The sequence below is a fragment of the Myotis davidii genome, unplaced genomic scaffold (assembly GCF_000327345.1).
Source record: "Myotis davidii unplaced genomic scaffold, ASM32734v1 scaffold77, whole genome shotgun sequence".
Taxonomy (NCBI): domain Eukaryota; kingdom Metazoa; phylum Chordata; class Mammalia; order Chiroptera; family Vespertilionidae; genus Myotis; species Myotis davidii.
Genome location: NW_006289713.1, coordinates 5,101,912 through 5,119,967, shown reverse-complemented (window position 1 = coordinate 5,119,967; position 18,056 = coordinate 5,101,912). Strand labels below are relative to the sequence as shown.

General features: G+C 55.2%; 1 protein-coding gene across 4 annotated transcripts in view; it reads right to left on the bottom strand.

The window, feature by feature from the left end:
* LOC102766913 (chromosome unknown open reading frame, human C16orf74) overlaps positions 1 to 18,056 on the bottom strand; it is a 27,057-nt gene that overhangs the window by 6,930 nt on the left and 2,071 nt on the right. Inside the window, exons 1-2 of one of the 4 annotated variants that reach the window (XM_006762221.2) lie at positions 16,146 to 16,415; positions 13,792 to 13,843 (exon numbers count right to left, since the gene is read on the bottom strand). In XM_006762221.2, the coding sequence (XP_006762284.1) occupies positions 13,792 to 13,819 (28 nt within the window). In that variant the 5' untranslated portion in view covers positions 13,820 to 13,843; positions 16,146 to 16,415. The other 3 variants (XM_006762218.2, XM_006762222.2, XM_006762219.2) reach the window with 3 other exon arrangements.

The window sequence follows — 18,056 nt, the reverse complement described above, 5'->3', positions numbered from 1 at the left end:
GGCTGCCAGAGAGAGGTCTGATTGTCATCTTAGGCCCAATCCCCCGGGGAGAAGGCCTAAGCCAGCAGGTGGTTATCCCCTGAGGGGTCCCAGACTGCAAGAGGGCACAGGCCGGGCTGAGGGATCCCCCTCGCCTTCCCCCTGCCAGTGCACAAATACAAATTTTTGTGCACCAGGCCTCTAGTTATATATAAAGGAGCTGGAAAACGTTATGAAAAGGGCCAGACAGTAAATATTTTTTATTTTTGGGGCTATGCAGTCTCTGTTACAACTACTCCACTTTGCCACTGTATTTGGAAAGCAGCCACAGACAGCATGTAAATGAATGTACATGAATGGGTGTGGCTGTGTTCCAATAAAACTTTATTTACAAAAAAGGACAGCAGGCCTGATTTCTGTGGTTTGCCAATCCAGCTCTCTAGCATCCCAGCGGACTTTGGATCAGGGACCTGCATGGTGTCCTAATAAGCAATAATAGAAACTCAAAACCCTGAGGCTTTTAAATGCCAAAAACAAAAACAAAATTCCAAACCTGGCTGCTGGTGGGTAGGACAGTACCAGCCTCTGAAGGGCAGTGGGCACATGCAAGGAATGAATTCACATAAAGCCCCTGCCCGGCAGGTGGGCCCCGGGGGCACTCAATCCCTGTTAGTTTCTCTGTAATCATCCATGAGGAGCGTCTCAGGGAGCGCCCACAACAAAAGGAAGCTCTGATTACTGTTATCTGTGGCAGAAGGGAGCCTCCTGCTCAGTCTCTAAGGCCCCTTCTTCGGTGAATATTCCGAAGTTCTTAAAATAAAATGCTAATAGAGAAAAGCCACACTCCTCCCAGGGCCCCCCATTTGCATTTTAACATGTTCCGGGAGCTTGGTGACAAAGCCACATTCTTAATCAGGAAGCATCAGGTCACTCTGTGGGCCCTGGAGAGATGCTAGAGGGAGAGAGGAAGGAGGGAGGGAGGAGGGAAGTGGGAGGAGGGAGGGACTCCAGCTCCTCTCAAATCCCCAAACTGCCTAATCTCCAAGCAGAGGTGGCTGAGCAGGAGGGGAAAACTCTCAAGAGATAAAGCCGACTTTGGGATTAACAACAAAGGTCAACCCTGCCCAGACTAGGCGCTCATTTGTGCTAAATCCAGAATTGTTATTTCTTAATTACCTGCGGCCTCTGGCCATTAAGAGCCCATTTCCTGAGGGGAAGGGCTGGGCTGGGGTTCCAGGGCACGGGAATCCAAGGAGGGAAGAGGCAGGGAGGGGACCCAGCACCCAGATGCATTCAAAGATCTCAGGGTGTGATGGAAGCTTCTGCAGGAAGCCCTCAATAGGCCTTGATTGGGCCCTGCTGGTCTTGGGCCTGGCGGTAGAGCAAGCCAGACTGCCAAACTCGCCCTGGAGCTGGCCTTCCCGCAGGTGAAACCGGGAGGTGCTGTAACTGAGGTTCCACTGACCTCCTCTGCAACCCGGCTCTGCCCTTTTCCTGTTGGCTGCCCAAAGCAATCACCTGGGAAGTTTAAAAACAGTGATGTGGGACCACACCCCAGGCGCCTGGTGCCACTGCTTACCGTCGGGATTTTTAGAAGCTCCCAGGAGAGTCTCATAGCCAGATGGGGAGCCCCAAAGCTAGGGTGACTGGGAACTGGTGGCTTTACTCTACGAGCCACAGTTTCCTCAGGTTTAAATTGGAGTTATACTATTCTTGTAGGAATACAATACCTAGTGTGGGGAGTGGGAGGAATGACCAACAGGAGCCAGCAGACCAGCGCCTGAGGGATCCTGGGGGGATGTGAGGACTGCTGCTGCCTCCTGCTGAGACCAGCACCCCTGCAGCACCCCTGTGCCAGGCTCCGGGCTGAGCCCACCATTTTCACTATTGTATCAATTCTCATACACTCCCTCGGGGTGGAAGCTAGAACCGTGGCCATTCTCCGGTGAGAAAACCAAGGCTTAGAGAATGGACATGAGAAAACCAAAGGAGGCCCCAAACAAGTGGAGGCCAGGTGGCTCCAGGCCCGAGTGCTCACCTCGCCCTCTGGTATCAGCTAACACTGCTCAGCCTTCAGAAGCCCTAAGCCACACAGGCCTAGTTCAGGATGCCCCAGGGCCCTAGGGACAGGTCACTGTTCCCTATGCCTGCTCTCAGCAATCCCCAGGCCACCACCCCCCAAAGGCTAGCGGTGGTGAAGCCAAGAGCAGGTGCTGCTCTCACAGCCATCACGGCTCAAGGTCGCCCTCTGCTGGTTCATTTAAAAATGATGCTCAGGCTGGTGCCAGCTCTAAGACCCTCCCTGCCTGAGACCTTGTTCCTAGGATGGGGTCCACTCTTCCCCAAGACACCATTTCACACACAGTAGGCCTGCCAGACCCAGAATGCAGTGGGAGGCCAAGGAGGGTGCCATCATTATGTGCGTTTTGCAGGTGAGACAAGCAGAGCTGGCTGCAGCCACACATGCTTGATAAACATAAGTTGTTATTAGTTGTTATGAGATTCCAATCTTATGTGGCACTAATTCCTGGATTCAGCCAATACCGAGCACCTCCTGGGTGCCACCGCCACCTGGGTTGGGTGAGGGACCTGTCCCACCCTTTCGGTTGAACAGCTGGAGTTTTCCTTATTGGGTTGGAATGGCCACAGGCTCCAGAAGGAAGAAAAACTCAGTTCTCCTGCTCCCTTGCCGGCAGCACAGGCATAAAGCCCAGCCCAGAGCTGGGCCCAAGATAGGGGCTCAGTCAATAGGCACTTACTGTGCACCTACGATTTGCTAAGCATTGTTCGAGGTGCCAGGGACACAGCAGAGAACAAAATAATCTCAACTGATGTTTTTCTCCTCTTTCCCCACAGTTCCTTTCTGTGCCTCCAGGCCCCAGGGGACCCCAAAGAATGCAGGGTCAGCTGGAAAAAATAGGGAGGGTTCCCAGTGACCCAGGCAGCTGTTGGGACAGGCCCACACCACTGAGTAAGGATGGCACTCAGAGGAGACCAGGGGCTGTGTAAAGACCTCACAGGAATTCATTAGTGTTCCTCCCAACAAGGCTGACATGTGAGAAGCCCATCTTCCAGATGGGCACAATGAGGCACAGAGAAGTCAGGGACCTTGCCCAGGGTCAGTCATGTGGGGTTTGATGCTGAGCCCGGACTCCCTGGGGCCAGCAAGCAAATAAACACCTCCCAGAGCTGGGTCAGTGATGGAGGAGCAAGATGATGGGAGGGAGCGTCAGGATGGGGAGAGGCATGGGAATCAGAAAAGGCATCCCAGAGGGGGCCAATCCCAGAGCAGCAGGAAAGATGGAGGAGAAGGCACTCAAGCCGGCCACAGCATGCACAAAGGCCCTGGGGCAGGGACACGGAGTGCTGGGCCAGCACTAATTCCTCAGAGATGACCAGGCATCTGGATTTAATGCAGATCTTTCAAAAAACAAACCGACAAATGCCTCTGAGGGTTTCAGATGCACTTAATCTCTTTTCTTTAATTCCAATTAAAGGGAAAGCCTTGCATTATTATGGATGAGACTAGGGCAGTGTGGCCGTTTTACCTTGTGGAGGCAGCCAGCCCAATGGAGACGGCAGTGGATGTTTTAAATCTCTTTTTAATTAAGGAAAAAGCTCTGGCTTGCGTCAGGGATGAGCTGCTGGAGAGAGAACCTGGGAGGAGGAGCCAGAGAGAGGCTCCAGCACAGCAAGGTGGGGGGATGTGTTCACCTCTCTGACTGTCCCTGTCCCACACCCACCTGCCTGCCCCAAGCAGGGACTCTACAGCCCCTCCCTCCGGCCAGCCCTTCCCAGTTCCAGCAGAGGGTCCCTCCTCCTCCTCCTCCTCCTAGTGCCAGCCCCTTGGGGCTGCTCCAGGGTCTCAGCCACAGTCTGGTGGTCTGGGCAAGCAGCCCCTCCTCCTGCCCTCAGTCTACTCATCTCTACAATCAACACTAGGTCACTGTGAGAGCCGCTGGCCTGTGGTAAATGCTTGATGTGGGCAACCCAGGGCTCCTCAGGGTGGATGTTTGGACTAGATCAGTCTTTGTGGTGGGCCGTCCTGTGCATAGTAGGGTGTTTAGAAGCATCCCTGGCCTCCGGGTGCTATAGCACCTTTCAATTGTGACAACAAAAAATGTCTCTGGACACTCTGAAGTGTCCGCTGGGGGTGGGGACACATTTTTTTAAGTGTACTAAAAAGTATGTCCTATGCAGCATTTGGGACATACTTACACTAGATAATTATTCCTTGTTTATCTGAAATTCAAATACGAGGCATCCTGTTTTATGTATTTTTGCCTCCTATATCTGGCAACTCTACCAGTTGCGGGAGAAACAAGTCATAGCAGCCATAGCAGATGTCCCCGAGCTGCTGTCCCCTCCGTCCGGTCCCCGTGTGGCCCCACTGCACGCCTGCGTGGCTGGGACTACGGGATGGCCCGAGCCTGAGGAGTGGCATCCCCAGTCTGCCCTTCGCCAGCTGCGTGAGTTTCTTACCCACTCTGAGCCTGTTTCCTCGGCTGCAAAGGGGCTACATTCGAGACGGCAACACGCCGTTGGCCCCTTGCTGAACTAAAGATTCGAACTTTCACCCTAGAATTGTAACCTGCAAGGCTCTCAGAAGGACTCATGGCAGCTGGGCCAATAGCAAGGGCTTGGTGGGGCCATGTCATTAGGACGTGGTTACTGCCATTTATCTGAAACAGGGGCAATTAGACAAGGAGAGTCCAGGGCCAGGTCCTCAGGCCAGACAGGTGCCTCACTCCTCTCTCCCTAGTCTCAGCCCTGCCCCCGGTTATGCTCTCTCTGGGTGCAGCCCCTCTCCCATGACCAGCAGATGAGCAGGTCAAAGGCCTGTCTCCCTCGATCTGGGACAACTCTGAAAGGCCACACCAGCTCCAGAGCACCCGTGGGACTGTGGAGGCCGAGCTGCTCGGAAGTCCACTCACCCTCAGCCAGCCTGGCTTCCCACGGTCCATGGAGGCGTGATGCCATGGGCATTCCCAGGCCACGCGTCTGTCCTGCCGCCTGGAATAGGCCACGGACAGTTACCCTTGATGTGCTGGACTCCTGGCCAAGTTAGTGACCTCTCCAGGTGGGTACCAGGCTCGCTCACTATTGCTTGGGTCGCTCAGTATTGCTGACCCACCGTCATAAAGTTTTAAAGACATTTCGAAAGGGCAGAAAGAGTATGGGTACATCTTAGCAATAACAATGGCCTAGTGGTGATTTCTGTGCTCACCACATCCCAGGCACCGTTCCCGGCTCCTGACATGCCCCCTTCCTTTCCAACAGCAGCCCTGCCCCGCTGCCCATTTTATAGTTAAAAACAAAAGGTTCTGGCTCAGGGAGCTGAAGAGCCTCAGCCAGGTCACATGAGACTCGGACTTGCCGGACCAGAGTCCCCGAGCTTCGCACTGGCCTGTGCAGGTTCCGTGAGGCCTGCAAAGCACAAAGCGAAACGATGGGGAGGAGGGAAGGTCAGAGGTGGACAGGGGCGCAGCACTGCCTTGGCCCAGAGGCACGTTTGCAGCCCCGCCCGGCATCTGTACCCCACCCTGGCCTCTGAAGGTTCCTTGGAAACCATGCCCCCAGGAGGGAGAAGGGCAATTGCTGGGGACCAGGCTGCTCAGCCTCCGGCAGGTGATCAGTGGCTAGCACAGCCCTCCCCTCCCCGAAGGTTTGCTCTTCATCCTTTATTCATTGCAGATACTCCCAGAGCACCTGGTCCATGAGAGGCTCTGAGGAATCTGCCTAGCAAGAAGAGGTAGGAGTGGGGGTGGGGCACACGTCCGGGTGCCCAGTCACATCCCTGATGCCCTCCGGGCCCCAGCTCGGCCACGCCGGGCAGGGAGTTTTACCGCCCGATGCCTCAGTTTCCTCATCTGTAAGCTGGGGATGATGAGCAACTCTCTTCCACAGGGGAAGACAGGAGTGAACCTGCTGGTGAGCGCTGGACTCCCTCCCGGGCAGAGTGACGGCACGGCTGCCCCAGCCAGGTCTGGGGTCTCCAAGAGAGTGTTCATTTCGCAAGCACTGACTGTCCCTGCTGTACGCGAACCGGGCCAGGTGCAGGCCTTGGGGGCGAGCAGGGTGGTTGTGGTTCACGGCCCTGCGGACCTGGGTGAGCCAGGGGGAGCTGTGGCCTGAGCACTCAGGGCTGTGCCAGGACTGTCTCCTCCTGCCTGCTGTGACACTGACGTCCACACTGGAGGTCTCCCCTCCCACCTTAGGGAGGATGGCAGGTGCCGGGGGTTAAGCTTCAGAAGATGGGGGGCTCAGTCCCTGCTGGGAGCCCCGGCTGCTCTCTCCAGGGCAGGGCAGGGAACGGCAAAATTCAGTGCCACCTGCTTCAGCATTTAAAACAGGGTTGGATTTTCCACTCCTCCTCTGAGAAGGCAGGCTGTGGGTCTCCCAGACCCCTAGACCCTATCTCCTGGGCAGAGATCTGTTCAGAAGGCTCCACAAAAAGCCCTGGACTGGAGTCTGCATTCCTGGGTTCTCAGCCAAGCTAATGTGCCCCTTGGTACCTTGGGCAGTCAGTCTGCACCTTGGACTGCATAAAGCTTCATAAACACATGGGTGCCCAGGACCCACCCACCCCAACCAAGCCCTACCCTGGAGAGTGGGCCAGGCCTGCACCTGTGTGAGAGCCTGCCACGTGACCCTGATGTGCCCCAGAGGTCGAGACCCCTGGTCTGGAATGATTGCAGTGCTTCCTGTTACTTAAAAAAATAATTCTTGATACCACACCTCAGGCCCCACAGCCCTGCCTGCCCAGTGATCCCAGCTCCTCCTGCTCAACCCCTATTCCTGCCTCCGCAACGCTCATCAGCTCACCAAGCTTGTTCCTTTCTCAGGGCCTATGCATCTGCTATGCCCTCTGCCTGGGATGCTGTTCCCTCTGCCTGGCACGCTGTTCCCTGCATCATGTAGCTGGCTCCATGACAGAAAGGACCTTGCCCATCGCATGCTCCTCTATTGCACAACTTTAATTCCCTTCACAACTCTCGTCACAAAATCTACCGATCTGGGTTGTGTGTTCACACATTCATTTCTGTCTCTCCCACGGAGCTCTGTGATGTTCACTGTCATGTCCCTGGGCCTGGTACAGTGCCTGGCAGGCAGTAGGTGCTCCACTGTTTGCCAAACAAATGAGAAGTCACATTGGGATACAGCTCTGGTCGGGGCTGTGGCCCCAGGGGAAGGGAGCGCCTGCTGTGTGTCAGGCTCTATTCCAGCGGGTGTAGGGTGGGCAGAACAGGCCCCTGCCAGGGGTGCTGCCAACAGTGAGGTCAGGGACCTCCCCCGCGGTCCCCATGGACAGGAAGCCGCAGTCGTTTCACAGATGGGAACACTGAAGCTCAGTATATTAAGACATTGACCTTAGCCGTTTTCTACCTTGCGACTTCCCTTCATACATATCAAGCTCCCACTCATTCTGAAAACTACTCAAAATGTATTAGCCAAGGAACTGCCGTTTATCCCCTCTCATTTCTTGGAGCTCCTCATCCCTATTAGTGTAAAATCCCCAATTCCCCGCTCACCCCACCAGCTGCTGCTGCTCCCGGCCTTTGCCTGGGCATTTCCTGCTGCCTGGAAGGCTGTCTGCTTCCCGGCTTTTCCTCAGTGACGTCATCCCTACCAGGGTGGGCCAGGCTGGTCTCCATCCGAGCATGCGGCAGTCCGTACTCAGGCGGCAGTTTGCCCCCACAACTCCCCTGGTTCCTCGGGATCAGAAACCACGGCTGCCCTGCTCATCCTTGAAATCCTGGCCCGGCCCTGGGCTGCACACAGTAGGTACTGCAATCAATGTTTGTGCCATGAAAAACCTCGACCAACTCTGCATCACAGCGGTGGGACAGCCGGAACCAAGTGTTCGCACTGGAATGGGGCATATCGCGTGACTCATTTTCGCTGTGACCTGGGACTAGTCTTGGACCTCCAACACCAATCAGAAAAACAGGCATCGTAACTGCCAGCCCACAACTGCCCCCCAACACCTAGGTCACAGGCCGAGTGGAGGAGAGGCTCTGAGCCCCAGGAAGGGAGATGGGAGGAACGCCTGTGCCCCGGAGGCCTGGGTGTGGGAGCTGTACGTGCCCTTCTTGGTCCTCGCCATCACCATCATCACACACTCAGCAGGAGAGACGGTAAAAATCCACCAACATCAGCCCAGTTCCAACTGTGGGGCATCCTACAAACACCTGAGCAGCTGTCCTCAAAACGGTGTCACAGATACAAAAACTGTCACAGGGACAGGGAACCGTCACAGCCCAGAGGAGCCGGAGGAGACAGGACAAGGAAACGTCAGGTGGGATCCTGGGCCAGGACAAGGGTCCTAGATGAAAACTAGGGACATCTGAACAGAGTATGGACTTCAAAATAATGTGCTGTATCAATTCAGTCACTGTAATGAGGGCACCATACTAACATCTGATAGGATGTCAACCGCAGCACGAAGTGGCTGGGGGTATATGGGAGCTCTGTACCACCTTCACAATTTTTCTATGAATCTAAAAGTCTTGTTAAAAAAAAAAGTCTATTTTATCTCCTGGCCTTTTCTCACCCGCCCCCAAGCTGCCCAAAAGACCAGTTGGCTGGGACTGTCTCAGGAGTCACATGGTGATTAACTGGGGCTGGAGCTGGCACCCTCCAGGGGGCCCCAGAGACCACCCCCCACCCCACAGGGAAACCCCTACCTGCAGTCTAACTTTCCCTGCGGAGGTCTCCACACACCTGGAGGAGCTGTCTCCAGACAGGGAAGATGCCAGAGGCTGGATGGACATCAAATCCTGTTCGTTGGACATTGGTTTTAGTGCTCATCTCAGATATTTCTTGAAACCTGTCCCTGGAGATGTCCCCATTCATCACTCCATTTTACAGACGGGGAAACTGAGGCTTGGGCACGTGAAGTGAGTTGCACAAGGTTGCAATTAGTCAGGGCAGAAGGGGATTTGAACTCAGACATCTCTGACCCCTGAGCCACTTTACCAGCGGTTCTCAAACTTTAGTATGCACCAGAATCTCCCTAGGTTTTGTTAACCCCCAGCACCTCGGACTCAGTAGGACAGGGTGGGTCCTGAGAAGTCACATGTCTCATTCCCAGGTGACGCGCAGGGTGCAAGTTTGAGGATGCCCCTGAGAACCACGTGCTGTGTCCTGGGCAGTGCCACCTGCTGCTGACGCAGAGAACATGCTTAGGAACCAGGGACTCCACCACCCCTCCCTGCCATCTGCTGAACGAAGTCCCTCCAGACAGGCCATGTGACCTTGAGCCAGTGAGAGCTCCCCTATGCCTCAGTCTCCCTGTCTGTGAAAGTACCTACGTCGTCCAGCTTTACTGAGGATGAAATGAGAAAACTGGGGGCACATGCTTGGGGAGCAGTGCCAGGCTCACAGGGATGCCCACCCAGCAGGTGCCAGCCTGGAAATGAAGGAGGTGCTCTTGGACCGTGGAACATTCCGATACATCACCGCTGCTATGGCCAGGCCCTTGAGCAGAAGGACCCCACTTACAGTGCCCACTCTCACTGGCTGGTGTGGCTCAGTGGTTGATATTGACCTATGCACCAAGAGGTCACCGGTTCAAATCCTGGTCAGGGCTTATGCCCAGGTTGAGGGCTCAATCTCCAGTAGGGGGCATGCAGGAGGCAGCTGATTGGTATGTCTATCTCTCTATCCCTCTCCCTTCCACTCTCTCTAAAAATCAATAAAACATTTTAAAATATGTAAAAAGAAATTTTTTAAGTGCCCACTCTCCTTTGGAACCAGAAACAAAAGTATCCAGGCTTCCTGGTATTCCTCTCTCCAAGGTCACTGCCCATGGACCTCCCACCTAGCCTGCGTCTTCACTGCCGGGCAGGGAAGCACATTCCGTCCCCCACGCAGGAGGCTCAGCGGAGAAGTGACTTGCAGTGGGCTGAGTAGAGTTCCCCCCAAATTCAAAATTCAAGTCCATCCAGAACCTCAGAATGTGACCTTATTTGGAAATAAGGTCTTTACAGATGTAATTAGTTAAGGATCTTGTGATGAGATCATCTTGGATTTAATACTGGTTCTAAGTCTAAAGACTGACGCCTTCATCAGAGAAAGGACATAGAAACGCAGGGAGATGCTCATGTGAAGGCAAAGGCAGAGACTGGGGTGATGTGGCCACAAGCCAAGGGATGCCCACAGCCCCAGGAGCTGGAAGAGCAGGAAGGACCCTCCCCAAGTGCCTTCAGAGAATGCATGGCCCTGGGACACCTGGAGTTAGGGCTTGTAGCCCCCAGAACTGAGAGTGAATTCATTCCTGTTGTTTTAAGCCTCCCCCACCCCTATGTTACTGCAGGCCCGGGACACTAAGACACCGTCTAATAGGGTTAAAGTGAAGATTTAAGAGCTTGTGTGGATGAAGTTTCTATAGTGGCTACTTTGAAAGTCAAATGAAAACCTTTTCCTCTGGGTGTGCAGGAAGCAGCTGATCAATGATTCTCTCATCATTGATGTTCCTATCTCTCGCTCTTCCTCTCCCTTCCTCTCTGAAATCAATTATATATACAGTATACTAGAGGCCCGATGCACAAAAATTCGTGCAAGAGTAGGCCTTCCATCCCCGGGCTGCTGGCACCAGCTTCCCTCTGGCACCCAGGACCTGGGTGTCCCTTACATCCCCGGCTTTGTCTGGAAGGTCATCAGGAAGGACATCTGGTCTAATTAGCATATTATGCTTTTATTATTATAGATATATACATATATATATCAGACAAACAAAAAACCTTTTCCTCTGAAAAAGCTGTATGTGTGGTGGCTGACACCAGGCCTCTGGGACCAATTTGCCTGTGTTCAAACCACACATAGGTACCAGCTGTGTGGCCCCAGGCAAACTGCACTGCCTCTCTGTGCCTCAGCTTCATCTGGGAACTGAGAATCACATAATACCCACTTTATGATGGGAGAAGGGGCGGGTGAGTCATTCACGTGGAATGCAGAGAACAGGGCCCTGCCCGGGCTAAGCCCCCCATTAAGAATCCCCCATTTATCCTAATTGCTAACTTGGATTCTGATTGCTGGAACTTATCCCAAAGAAATAATTTAAAAAGACAAAAAGCAAAGATGTTCAAAATGGCATTACCTACAAAAGCAACAAGCTGGAAACAACCCGAAGACCAACTCTTTTTTTGTTTTAGTTTTTTTTTTTTAATCTGCACCTAAGGACATTTTTTCCATTGATTTTTTAGAGAAAGTGAGGTGGGGGGGTGAGGGGTGGGGAGAGAAACATCGATGTGAGAGAGACGCATCGATTGGTTGCCTCCCGCATATGCCCCGACCGAGGCTGGGGACTGAACCTGCAACCCAGGTACATGGCCTTGACCAGGAATTGAACCCGCAACCCTTGGGTGCATAGGCCGACGCTCCAACCACTGAACCACACTGGCCAGGGCCTCAAAACCAACCCTTGACAGAACCCGATACAGGCATTAAAGAACTGTGAAAATGACGCCGCCTTGGGAAAAACAGCACTAGCACCGAAACATCAAATAAAAAAGAAATAAAAGATGGTGCACAGAACTGCACGTGCCAGTGCCGACAACCAGGTAAAACCATACCTGCTGGCAGCCAGGTAGGGGAAGGCCATGGCCAACCGTGAGGGTCACAGGGCTGCGGGGTGTCCTCACATGTGACATGTTCCTTACGGGGAAAGTGAGAAAACGACCCTGCCGAGAACGTTGGGGCATCAGGGCTAACGGCTGGGTTGTCTTGGTTTAGCACAGAGGGGTTCTGTGCCCTGCCCTCCCCCAGGCACACCCAAGCCTGTGTTGGCCGAGGCTGAGGGGAGGGCCGGTGGGCCGGCCCCAGAGGGCTAGCCATGAAAAATGTATGAGCAGACCTGCCTGTGCTGCTCCTGCAGTTCCAGCACTTAGCTCCTCCAGGGCCCGGCCGGAAGGAGCCCTTTTAGAAGCTCACAGCCCAGGAGCACTCAGCGTGCTGCTCGGGCTCTCAGGGCCGGGGAGGGGGGGCGGGTGGTGGGGGTGTGGGGGGTGCGCGTTTCCCAGGGACTCTCAGCATCAGCACTCCCGGGTCCCTCCCCAGGCTGAGGCCCCAGCCTGCTTTGGGCTGGAAGTGAAGTGGCCCCAGAGGTTCCTTTAGGGGCTTGTTCTTGTCAAAGATGTCCTGACGCAACAGCCAAAAGTGGACGCAGCCTGGGGTCCATCGAGGGATGAATGGATGAACCAACCGTGGTCCACACGCAAGGAATATTACTCAGCCTTATAAAGGAAACTGACACACGCGACAACACGCTGGACCCCGAGGACATTATGCCGAGTCACAGAGAGACCAACACTGCACAGTTCCCTGTGTGGAGTCCCTAGAGCAGGCACATCCAGAGACTAACTAGGATGGGAGCAGCAGGGCTCAGGGGCAGGGGATAGGGTCAGTTTTCAACGGGGACAGACTCCGTTTGGGAAGATGGAAAAGTTCTGGAGGCAGATGCACAACCACGTGAATGTGTTCAATGCCACTGAGCTGTACACTTGGTTAAAGCGGTGACGTACGTTAGGTATGTTTTGCTACAATAAACACAGACACAAAAAGTGTATTCTGACCACCTACTCTGGGCCAGGCACTGGGAGACCCAGTGAAGTCTAAGGAAGAGGGTCCTGGACTCTTAGGTTTGGTCTCTGGACCCAACCTTTGGACCTGCATCCCCCATGGATCCTCACTCAGCAAGCACCGCCCCCAACTCCTGCCTGGGCTCAGCCTGGAGCCTCAGAGGGACCAGGCCCTGGCGGGACGTGGTTGTCTAGGACTCTCTAGCACCCCATGCCGATTTGCGAACAGCACCCTGATTTTCTCCAGGGGAAGCACTGCTCCCTACTTGCCCCCAGTCGGGGAGGCATTGTCCATCAAGTTGTCCCCCCCTCCCCCTCCCCCACTGAAGGACAGGCGGGAGCCCTGAGCTGGACCAACCAGAGGCTCTCCTGAGCTCACTCATCCCAGCTGAGGGACCTGAAGGATATGGCCCTTCGTCCTGGCCTGACCTTCCGTGCCTCCTGACTTCCTGTGGTGGAGGGAAGGAGCCAGGGTCGGCCCCAGGCATCCAGGAGGAGAGTCAGGACTGCTGAGCCTGCGGCATGTGGGTGAGGGGCCACCAGGGAGACTCCCAGGTTCCGGGCTGGGGAGACGTGGGGTGGGAGCATTTGTTATGCAGTAACGAATGGGCTTTGAGGGGCGGTCTCCGTGTGGGCCATACTGGTCTGGGTGGGTGCCCCTGGGTCCTTCAGACTCTGAACAGAAAGGTCTGGAGCACAGGACAGAGGTCTGGGCTGCCTCTGCCAACACCTACAACACTTCTCAGTGATTCTGTGTCCTTCTAGAACTTTCTCCCTGCTGGCTTTCCCCCCCTCCCAACTTGCCTTCCCCAGCCTCTGGCAGGCCGAACCTGTTATCTCGGTGATAACAGGCCAGCGGGTGGAGAGCAAATACCCCGTGCATGCCTGGCACCCACTTCTAGAGCCTCTTGCTCCCTTCCTCCCCACAGCCTGGAATTCATGCCTCTGAGAAGGAAACTGAGGCCCAGGGGGCGCTGCGACGTTCCCATGTCACTCAACTGCCAGTGAAAGGAAAGGCCTGGAGGAGCCCTCAAAGTCAGAGCAAGCACTTAAAGGTGCCTACTGTGTGCAGGTGCTGCTCAGTGGGAGGGTCTCCTCCCTCTCCATGGCTGCAACACTAGGGGCTCAGCTCTACCCTCCTACCCTGTCCTGCCCCATGCCACCCCCCCAACCCCAATGCCACATCCTCTTGCCCACATCAGAGCTGGTGAGGGAGAGCCGCCCACCTTACCTTTCAGACAGGACAGCTTAAGCCCCATGTCGACGCCTCCGCCTCCGCCTGCCTGTGGAGAAAGGAGAGGCTTGTTTGTATTGGTCACGTGTGCCCAGGCCCCCACCCCCAGCCCTGATGGGTGCACAACAGGAAGTAGTGGGGAGAGAAACCGAGGCCTCCGGGTCGCGGCGCCTGCTGACTACATCTGGGCTGAATTTGCTCAAAGCTGAGTCTGTGCTGGCGGAAAAAACTTTCAGGCGCCTCAGAGCTAAATATACTGGAGGCCGGCTGCGGTCTCCGTGAAGTTGACGGTGAGGGCATGGTTGGGGCTGACAATGCGGAACCCACATCACCTGGTCTTTCCTTTCAGGGGCCACAGATGCTGGCTGGCTTCATGGTAAGGGCCTCCTGATGGGAGGGCCCTCAGCCAGGCTGCGGGGGGGCCCGAAGCCCACCGTGACGGGCTTTCCCTTCTAAATGCAGAGTCTTTGGAAACGTAGCGGATGAAGCTGTCAGGGGTGTGAGCCTCCCGTCCATGAGCATGAAAACTGTCCCAACCAGAGTTGCCACGATCTTCCTGCAATGTGATGCCTCCTCACTGTTCTGAGTAATCGATGCATAGAGGCAGCCGCTGGCAGGGCTCTTGACCTTCAATCCTCTGCCACAACCCTGTGAGGTGCTACTTCTGCCCCCATTTTACAGATGTGGAAATCAAGGCTCAGAGAGTGGTGTCAGCTGCCCAAGGCCACCCAGCTTACGGAGGGTGGAGCTGGGGTTCTAACCCGAGATTGCCCTGATCCCCGGCCAGCCGGGGCCCACCCGACTGGGACCTTTGAGGCTCTGCAAGCCTTCCTGGGAAGGCGAGGCTCCTGTTTCCACTTTGGAGGACTCCTGGAGGCTTTGAGAGGTGATGGGGGGGACGGGGAAGGGGAGCTCACCCCTTCATCCATAGGGAGTCCCTGTGTGCCAGGCTGATGAGCGGAGAGGGGTAAAGGGTGGCCATGAGAAGTGCCCCTCAGAACTCTGACACAGATGTGTGGCCCAGCGAGGGCCCCAGCCCCTTGCTCTTAGATCCCTGGACTGCTCCTCCTGCCAGAAGCTGGGATCTGAGGCAGGTGTCCCTGACGGCAACTCGCTTTACCAACCACTCTTGGGTGATCTCCACCTTCCCACCCTCCCTCATTCCCTGGTGTCTGACCTCCCATCCCCATCCCCATTTCCTACACATTCCCCATCAAAGAGGGGCCCACACAGGTGCATGCAAGGCCCAATGAGGCACCACACCGGAATCTAGGTTGTTCAGAACAGCAGGGGAGACAGACACACAAACTAGACCTGACAGGCATGGTGAGCCCAGGGGAAGCAGAGTGAGGAGGGGGCCAGAGGAGGTTCCTGCCCCAGTCTGGAAGTCCTAAGGAACATGTCCCTAAAGGCAGGCAAGAGTGGGACAAGCCGGGAACAGCCTCTCAGGCCCCAGGAACAGAATGTGCAAAGGTCCAGAGGATAGGAAGGGCGTGGTCCATGGGAGGAACGAGAGGGTGGGAGGTCGGGGCAGGAATAAGATGAGCTGCACCCGGAGGGCTCTGGGGGCTGGTGACAGGGTTCGGGGGTTATTGTGAGGGCACCAAGCAGCGAGGCTGCGTTCTAGGAGTGTGTGTGGGCCAGGGGCCAGCTAGGAACACCAGGTCCTCCAGAACATTGCTTCATGGGTGGAGCTGCTGGGCCAGCAGCCTGGACACGGCTGGGAGCTTGTTAGCAATGCAGCATCGCAGGCCCACCCGGACACACTGAGCCAGAATCAGTATTTTGACAAGGCCCCCTCGGACCTGTGTGTTTGTGAAGGTCGGAGAAGCTCTGCTCTGGCCCAGAAATGTGGAGCCTGAACTTCAAAGCCAGCAGGGCAATGGGAGGGAGAAGCAGCTGGAAGTCCAGGTGACACGCAGGCTCGGGAGATGGTGGGACCCCCGAGGGGGCTGGTGTGGAGGAGGGGCTAGGATAGAGGCTTCCATTTCTGCCAGGTGGGATGTGTGGGGCAGGTACGGGGAAACAGGCACCAGGAGATGGAGTCAGGGAGGCTGAGAAAGAGGGGAGAGAGGGAGGGAGGAAGATTCTGCGAGGCCAGGGCAGAGAGACAGACAGAAAAGGAGGGGGAACGCCTCCGGACAGCCGTGTATGGAAGGAAGAGTTCCCTGCTTAGAAGCGGTAGCTCTTCTCGCCGGGACCAGAGCCTGGCTCAGCCTTATGACCACAGGCTGGTTCCTTAACATCCCAGACCTCACTTTTCTCATCTTTAAAATGGGGCCGATGCACTTGCAGCCTCAAGTAGCAGCGAGAACTAAACGTCAGGGGTGACGGCTGTAAAAGGGCTTCACCCTGTGTTGGGCATAGAGAAGTCCAAGAAGTGTCAGCGGCTATTGTTTAGGACAGTGATGGAGGGAAGGGAGGTAGCGGTCTCCGGCGGGGCCTTTTCTCCAGGGGCTCAGTCCTCAGAGTGTGGTCCCGGACCAGCAGTGTGGGCACTGCGGGGAGCCTGTGAGAAATGCAGGCTCCCAGGCCCCACCCCACACCCCTCCGAAGGCTCAGGAGATGCTCTACCAGACCCAGGGGAAGCTCATTACCACTGAAAGGCTAAGCGCCGCATCTTCCCGGCACAGTGGGATCACCTGGGCGCTTTTAAAAGCTACGGTGCCTGGGTCCCATCCCAGAGACCCAGAGTAATTGGCCTGAGGTGCGGCCGGGCACTGTAAAAGCTCTCCAAGGGCCCTAGCTGGTGTGGCTCAGTGGATAGAGTGTCAGCCGGAGGACTGGAGATTCAATTCCCATCAAAGGCCCGTGCCCAGGGGGCATGAAAGAGGCAGCCAATCAATGATTCTCTCTCATCATTGATGTTTTATCTCTCTCTCCCTCTCCCTTCTTCTCTGAAATAAATAAAAATCTATTTTAAAAAAAAGAAAAGAAAAGCTCTTGAAGGGATTCTAATGTGGAGGATGAGATGCTAAGGAAGCTCTCCTTCTCAGGGACAGAGGATGGGCTGGGGCTGGCGGAAGAGAGTGCCCCGGCCAGGCCTGCAAGGACGACGGGCACCTTTCTTGGGCATTCACTGTGTGCCCAGCCCTGACAGAGATTCATGGTCAATCAGTTCTCACAACAGCCCCGTGAGGTTGGGACCATTTTGATCACCTCTTTACAGATGGGGAAACTGAGGCACAGAGAGCTTAGTTAATGCGCACAAGGTCATGGGTAGCAAGTGGTGGGGCCAGGGTTCAAGTCCAGCACTTTGGACTCTAGAGCCCATACTTCCAAAGGCAGGGCTTTGGGGTGGGTGGTAGCACAGACCTGACCGCTCTCTCCCCAACCCTCCCCAGGCTGCGTCTCCCCCTCAGGGGTCCTGCAGCCAAGCTCAGATCATCCACAAATAAACCCAGGAACCCTGGTGGCCACCATAAGAAAGACTCTTAACATCACAGCCTTGTACACACGGTCTGCACAGCGCACTTTGATTTTATGGTCTGTTCTCTCTTTTTCTTTTTAAGTGTTGGTCACAGCCCACTCAAGAGATTTTCCATCACATCCCATCCCGAGGATTGAACAGTGGTTTAGGATGAAGTCCTCACAGATCAATCAATGTCAGGACTTCGCTGTAAAATACTCCAGAGAAGAGTGGCGCATGGCACAGGGCAGGCGTACGATGAGGGCAGGGGTGCTGTCTGCTGCTGACACTGGGAAATGGGGGTTCAGCACATACTTGTGGGTCTGAAAATAATAAAACAGTCAGAGGGAAGACAACTGTCTACCACGCACAGTACAGGACCGCTGTTCCGATCCCTGACTTCGATCTCTGTGCTGCGTTCTGTGAGGGGGTCCTTGCTTTTAGGAAACCCTGAAGTGTTTGGGGCCAGGGTCCTCATTTCTGCAACTTAACTTTCAAACGGTTCAGCCAGCAAATCATAACACGCACGAGTAGGTCCAGAGAGAGCCGATAACGCACACGTGGCTCATGCTTCTGTCCGGTGCTGGGCAGACAGGAGCACTCTGTGCTCTGGCATCTTTTCGGGAAACTTCAAAGTATTTCAGGAGAAGAAGTCAATACAGGAAAGAGAAGCAGACAGAGGCAGAGCAGTCAACAGGTCACATCTCCTCTGTGCCCAACACCGCTGCCTCCCAGCAGTGGCACACGGAGCGCGGCTGTGCGTAAGATCCCATTTTCCCGGAACCTCTCTGGCCCGGGAAGGCTCCCAGAAGAGTTGTCCTGGACTGACAGGTTTTGTCCCCAAGCTTGTGAC